This window comes from Parambassis ranga, chromosome 6 (assembly GCF_900634625.1).
Source record: "Parambassis ranga chromosome 6, fParRan2.1, whole genome shotgun sequence".
Classification (NCBI taxonomy): Eukaryota; Metazoa; Chordata; class Actinopteri; family Ambassidae; genus Parambassis; species Parambassis ranga.
The window spans coordinates 10,560,232-10,567,272 of record NC_041027.1 but is presented as its reverse complement, the minus strand read 5'-3'; the positions used below and the strand labels follow the sequence as shown (position 1 = coordinate 10,567,272).

The following is a 7,041-nucleotide window of genomic DNA, read 5'->3' as shown; positions in this document are numbered from 1 at the left end:
CTGGATAGTGTGATAGCTAAAAAGTTCAAAAACATTGGCACTATTGCATATGTCTCTTAAGTTGTGTTTTTTAGCAGCATTTTGTTCCTATTTGTATTTTTTTTTCTGTCTAATGCAATAAAAGAATGATGTTTTGTTTTTAAGACGAAGCAACCAACTGAAGGCATCTCTATTAAGAGGAGGCCACATCCTACCATACCAAGCTGAGCTGGAACAGTGTTTTACAGACACGTTAAAGACATTACCTGTTATGTTTAACTGTGTTTCTTTTCTTTTTCTCTTTTTTTTTCTATTTTGTTATGTATCAGTTTAAATTAAGTCAGTCTTTATTATCACTCCTGTTCAGGATGTTTTCATTTATTTCAGATGTTACAAAAAGGAGAGGAAATTAATTTAAAGCAGAAAAGAACAAGATAATAAAGGTTGAATTGAAGTTGGTGTTTTTATTTTATTCTAGTGCCGAAACAAAAATAATTATGAAGTAAGCGTTGATGTTTGTGATTTTACTCTAATTTCAACAAAAAGTACATTATTTGGGACTGAGATGTCTTTTATGTAAAATGCGATATTACCACTAATTAACTCACTTTACGTTACACCTTGATAATCAATTATATATCGATGATCTACGCCTGAGCAGCAGTGTGGGGGCTGAGGGGCGCTTCATTCATTCATGCATGTAGCAGCAGCAGCAGCAGCGCGGCAGCTTTAAGGCAATCCGGGCATCTCTGCAAGTCTGTGGATGACATCATTGATATTGTCAATGGTGTAAACTGAGAGAGGGCTGGGTGGGAGTGTTAGAGGGGAGAGAGAGGGAGAGAGAGAGGGAGAAGGACCTCGCTGTCTAGTTTTTCCTCCTAAAAAAAAAATACAAAATAAAAACGTGACAGAATCCACGGAGTCGCGGGATTTTTGTGCAGGCAGGGATCGGATCGGTTGCACTTCTTTCTTTGCTGCTTTGGGATCTTTCTTGTTTTTGGAGGTTTGGGTCACAGGAGGTGATGAGCCGTCCGAAGCCGCGTCGGTGCGTCGCTGTCCAGGGTCCTGAGTGAGAGCAAACGGGCGAGCACGCAGAGGAGGTATGGTGGAGGTGGTGGTGGTGGAGGTGGAGGAGGAGGAGGTGGTGGTGGTGGTGGTGGCGTTTTGTGTGCTTGTCAAGGTGTCTCGGGTGTGTGTGATGGCAAATAGAGTCGTGCTGGGGCGGAGGAGGGGTGCGCTTGTTCAGAGGTCCTGTATGGAGGGTGCGGTTGTGGGATTTATTGACACGTCTGATGGTCAGTGAGGGATGAACGGTGCGTTGTTTCTTTGCAGTGATATCTGGGGCAGTGGCCTCTGAACAAAAAAAAAAAACATCACATCTTTGCCTGTGTGTGTGTGTTTTTTTTTTTTTTTTTGCTGCATTAGTGTGTCTCAGTTTTGTAACGCACACTGTCAGTGAAGCAGGCTGATGCACAGCAGAGCCTTATTTTCCCTGCATGTGGATGTAGGTCTATGATGCAGCCAAGACAGGAAAAAAAACCAACTTAGTCAGCGATTAATGCAATGTCAAACTGGCTTGTAACCTCTGTTGATGATATTTCATGGCTGCACACACACACACACACACACACAGAGGGCTCTGGTGAGGAAAACATGACTCATTCGTATTTTGTCAGGGGACTCCAGTTAGAAATTTGGAGTTTATGTAAATCACATGTACACAGAACCAGACTCCTTTGAAGTGATTTGGGAAGTGTGTGTGTGTGTTTGTGAGAGAGAGAGGGAGAGATCCAGCTTCCCCCCCTGCAGCTCTGAATAAATCGTGTTACACAACTACACGCTCTGGCTTTCTTCTGCTCTCACCTTTCCCCCATGTGCTTTATAAACACTTCATTGTTGTCTGGAATTTATTGAAGAATCCAGCAGCACATGGCCGAGAGGAGCAGAGGCGTCTCATCAGCTCCTGTTTTAGGACATGCTTCTGGGTTTAGTGAGCAACATTTTCCTTCCCAGAGCACTACGTCACCGGTTTGACTCTCGTTACCTTTCACTTTTCATTCTTTCTCATCTCTCCTTTTTTTTTTTTATGCCTCAGCAGCAGCCCACAGCTTCGTTAGTTTAAAGTCTGCAGCTTTGCAGCACAGTGTCCTTTTACACTATTGATCAGCAGTGATTGATGGTAACTTAGTGTGTGTTTAACCCTTCAGAGAGTTGAAAAACTCAGGAGCCATGGAGCTGAGGGTGGGGAATAAGTACCGCCTCGGGAGGAAGATAGGGAGTGGATCTTTTGGAGACATCTACCTGGGTGAGACTCTTTATTTTCCATATTTAAGTAAACTGCGAGCGATTAAACCTTTCTGCTAATTCTCAGCTGCTAACATGTTGTAAATTCATCAGGTTCAAACATTGCTACGGGAGAGGAAGTCGCCATTAAACTGGAATGTGTGAAGACCAAACATCCACAGCTCCACATTGAGAGCAAATTCTACAAAATGATGCAGGGTGGAGGTAAGACGCACAGCGACTTAGAGACCCTGAAAGGCCCTTATGGTGTTCTGAGATTAAAAAAGAAGCCAGACAGCTTAAGTTATTATTTTATGTAATTTTTCCTGTTTCTTCTTCTCTCGATGCAACAGTGGGAATCCCGTCCATTAAGTGGTGCGGAGCTGAAGGTGACTATAATGTTATGGTGATGGAGCTGCTGGGCCCCAGTCTGGAGGACCTGTTCAACTTCTGCTCCCGCAAGTTCAGTCTGAAAACAGTCCTGCTGCTGGCTGACCAGATGGTGAGACTGACTGGAGTCCACACTATAGAATATGATCAACATCTCTGACCTTTCAGCTCCTCCATAAAAGCCAGTTCTAATCTAGGACACGGAAGCTGCAGTGGACAGCCTAATCCTTGTCGCAGAGGTCGGCCCGAAGCGCCTTTTTTGGAGCCGCTTTAATCCCTCATATATCATTCTTCAGTCTACACTTGGCACATTTGTTCTTTCTGTCCTCTTTTTCTCTGGGCTACTTTGACCTCCTTCCTGATCGCTCTAGCTGCGGTGTCTTCTCTCCTCTCCCCTTGATTTTTTTTTGTTAGTAAGAGACTTCTAAACTTTCTTGTGTTACATTTAAGGACACTTCATCTGCAGTGTTATAAATGGCTGCTAAAGGTCAATAAGAATCTTCTGTGTGTATATTCATACATTCATATTTAACCCATGTAACTCTTCATTTCCTTTTGCTGGTTCTCTCAAACCTCTCATACCAGGATCAATTTACTTACCACTCACTAAGTGGACAGTGTAGCAGATTAAATCACAGTAAATGACCTGAAACCTAAAACCCACTTTCCCCTCTCCAGATCAGCAGGATTGAATACATCCACTCCAAGAACTTCATCCACAGAGACGTGAAGCCCGACAACTTCCTGATGGGGCTCGGGAAGAAGGGCAACCTGGTCTACATCATCGACTTTGGCCTGGCCAAGAAATACCGTGACGCCCGAACGCACCAGCACATCCCTTACCGCGAGAACAAGAACCTCACAGGCACCGCCCGCTACGCCTCCATCAACACCCACCTGGGTATCGGTAAGGCAATACAATACCACACACACACACGCACAGGAGCTGCCCCAGATATGAGTGTAAGAATATGTTTGTATATTTATTGATCAGGACAACAATACTCTCCCCTCTCTCCTGTCTTTCTATCTGCAGAGCAGTCCAGACGAGACGACCTGGAGTCTCTGGGCTACGTCCTCATGTATTTCAACCTGGGATCCTTGCCATGGCAGGGACTCAAGGCTGCCACCAAGAGGCAGAAATATGAACGTATCAGTGAGAAGAAAATGTCCACCCCCATTGAGATGCTCTGCAAAGGATATCCCTGTGAGTAAAGTCTAGAGTGGGATACAGAAAGACAAAGCAGCAATGATCATTTGAAGATGATTTTGGACTTTGTCCTTTGCTCTTTTTGTCTCCCAGCTGAGTTCTCCACTTACCTGAACCTGTGCCGTTCCCTGCGGTTCGATGACAAGCCAGACTACTCGTACCTGAGGCAGCTCTTCAGAAACCTTTTCCACAGACAGGGCTTCTCCTACGACTACGTCTTTGACTGGAACATGCTGAAGTTTGTGAGTGTCCCGTTTTTTGCAAATGTAGCCATGAAGTGCATGAATTCACAACTATGCTGTTTGTCTGTGTTTCAGGGAGCCAGCAGGACAACAGAGGATGGCGAAAGGGAGAGGCGAGAGGGAAAAGATGGGGAGGAGCGAGCTGGAGGAGGCCAGAGAGGAGCTGGAGGTCGAGCTTTGCCTCCTGGTCCAAACCCTTCTGCAGCCAACAGGGCCAGGAACGAGGGCGACGCCGCTCCTTCTAACCCAGCCACACGAGGGGTCCAGCCGTCAGGTCGGTCAGGGGATTGTTTGTCTTTGGACGGCACACAGCAGTAGCAAAAGCATTTAAAGGCTTGAAATTTAAATGTGTGTCCTTGTGTGTGTGCAGGTAACCGCTCTCCTCAGGCAGGGAGAGCAGAGCGCGCTGAGCGGGAGAGGAAGGTGGCCATGAGGCTTCATCGTGGGGCTCCAGCCAATGTCTCCTCCTCTGACCTCACTGCACGCCTCGACCAATCACGCATCACTGCATCACAGGTGGGAAGACATGCTAACACACCAAACTAAGAACCTATATTTTATATAAGCTTACCTTTTGTTAGCCCTGTCCTTGTGAGCACCCAGTGTGTGTATGTAGGGCAATGCTGTGCTTCCTTTCTTGTAGATTAATTGCTTATTTTAGTGTAGAAAATACATGCATTACCTTGGGTTGCTTACATTGCTGGATCTTTGTTATGTTAATACTCATTCCTCCTCTCACTGGAGCTGGAAAAATACACATGCAGACATAATCTAGACCTAATTTCCACTGTAGCATTTATATGAAAGGTTTTTTGTTACTGTTCAGTTAAAAGTCTGATTTGATATGTGCACAGAATGGACTAATCCTCCAAGGCTGTCTTCAAAGTGCCCCACAGCCTTTTTTAATAATTTATAATTTGACTCCATCCAGTGCCTCATTAGAGATGTTTTCATGTTTTGGAGTCAAACAGACTCTGTCTCAATTTAAACTGAATTTACAGCCTGTTTATCTCCGTACTCGAATCAAGACAGATTACAGGGTTTAGTCATGATCTCTACATTTAAAATATCTTCAAGCTTTTAAGCTGCTTTAAGAATCTTTTTTTTTGTTTTACCTCCACACTCAGGTCAGTGTGCCATTTGAACATCTGGCGAAGTGAGTTTGTCCTTGTGTTGGTCTGCAGGTCAGTGGCAGGTACAGACACATCTCACACACACACACACACCCAAGTGTAACTTTGTCTTTTACATAAATCGATTCCACTTATGCTGTAGAACTGGAATACAAGTGTATTCCCAGAGTGCCTGTTTATGCACATATGCAGTGTGAGAACATACATATGCAGCATGGTGCTGACTGCAGTTCTCAGGTTGTCACTATTGTCAAGAGTTGTCAAGTTTTTTTGTCCATTAATCAGCCTAAAAATTAACATTTCGCTTCTCTGTTGTGTCTCTTCAGTGGTTACAGGGTTTGAAATACCCCTTAATTTTTCAAATGGATGAATGAATGACAGAGGAGAGGAAGAAGAAGAAGGAGGAGGTGGCGTTGCAGGCCCCTTTAAAAAGGGGGGATCAAGGGCGTCCGTGTGTCTGTCAGTATGCAGTGTGGTGAGCATGCATGTTGACACCTGCAGGAGAGGATGGGAAAAAAAGGCGGTGTGACAAACAAACTCTAGGCAGGAACTGTTTGGTGCTGCTTCTTTTCTTCTGAGGATAAGGTGGGTGAGACGACACACACACACAAGCCCCGCCCCCTTCTTCACTCATATCCACCTGCCATTGCCTGGAGAGGCTCGACTTGCAAAAAGAAAAACATAATGAAAAACATCAAAGTGCACAAAAATGGACTAAATTTCAGTTACTCTGTGGTTTACACCTGTGATAATTAAATAAAAACTATCAATCTGCTAATGTTTGAGAGCTACATCTGCTGCTTATGGTGTTCTTTATGAAAATGAAACATGTAAACAAACACAGAGATGAACACAAAACAAATAGATGGGAGGATGAGAGAGCTATGAATGGGAGCGAGGTTGCTTTTTGTCAGTAAACGTGCCCGTCTGTGTTTTTGTCTTTAAGTGTTTGTTTTGCCTCCAGCTTTGGGAAGGATAAAATTATAGAAGAATAAAACTTTAGTTTTCAGCACACTGTCATGTTTGATGAGACTGAAGACACACTAACTGAATGTTTAAAAAGAAAAGAAAATTAAAAGAGGAAGAGTAGAGTGTATAATATGATAAAGCCTTAGTCCAGCTTGTAACTCCAGGTATGAGAAGACTTGAGAAAGTTATAGAATCTTGGTGGTGAACAGGTCTGGTGTTTCTGTTTTATATTACATGTAAAATGTGTAGATACCTTTTTTTTCTGAGAATGTGACAGATTGTTTAAAGGTGGAGCTAAAGAGAAGAGGACCGTTTACCTCCTGACATCCCTGGGACACCGAGTGGAACTTACATTTTTACCAGAAACCTTCAGAGTCTGCCAGATGTGTGTGCATGCGTGAGTGTGAACAAGTGTGTGTGTGTGTTTTGGCTATAAGTATGTGGCAGGCAATGACAGAAAGGTTTGAGAGGAAGAGGTGTTCAATCCCAGGCCTGTCAGGATGGATGGAGATCAGAAAGATATGATGTCCTGATGTCCTGTACATTTCTTTACCATGCTTCAACTTTATTACTATATTTGTGTATATTTTCTGATTCAATAAAAATATACACAACTTATACAGACTTGTAGTATATTTTAACAGATGGCGATATATTTATTTCATGCACATTTATTGTTGTTATAACTTTTAGATACACTATTAAAATCCTACTTATATGTTTACACACAATAAACCAGTGCTCTTACAAAATGAATATAGACATGGAAGTGGTTAAAAAAAGTGAAATCAAAGCTTATTATGGTGAATATCCGTTGCCCACACACTGACTTCAC

The 7,041-nt window shown here is 43.4% G+C and overlaps 1 protein-coding gene across 2 annotated transcripts; it reads left to right on the top strand.

Annotated features, from left to right (window-relative positions):
* The first annotated feature begins 816 nt into the window (after positions 1-816).
* csnk1e (casein kinase 1, epsilon) lies at positions 817-6,748 on the top strand. 2 transcript variants are annotated; one of them, XM_028407707.1, is made up of 11 exons: positions 817-1,079; positions 2,187-2,284; positions 2,377-2,487; positions 2,616-2,764; positions 3,331-3,559; positions 3,689-3,859; positions 3,956-4,104; positions 4,180-4,378; positions 4,475-4,620; positions 5,232-5,299; positions 5,564-6,747. In XM_028407707.1, exons 2-10 carry the CDS (start codon positions 2,209-2,211, stop codon positions 5,262-5,264), a joined length of 1,263 nt encoding a protein of 420 aa, XP_028263508.1. In that variant the 5' UTR covers positions 817-1,079; positions 2,187-2,208; the 3' UTR covers positions 5,265-5,299; positions 5,564-6,747. The 2 variants fall into 2 exon arrangements, with proteins under 2 accessions (XP_028263508.1, XP_028263509.1); XM_028407708.1 differs by lacking the exon at positions 817-1,079 and having other exon boundaries at positions 2,209-2,284; positions 5,232-5,288; positions 5,564-6,748.
* The last annotated feature ends 293 nt before the right edge of the window (positions 6,749-7,041 follow it).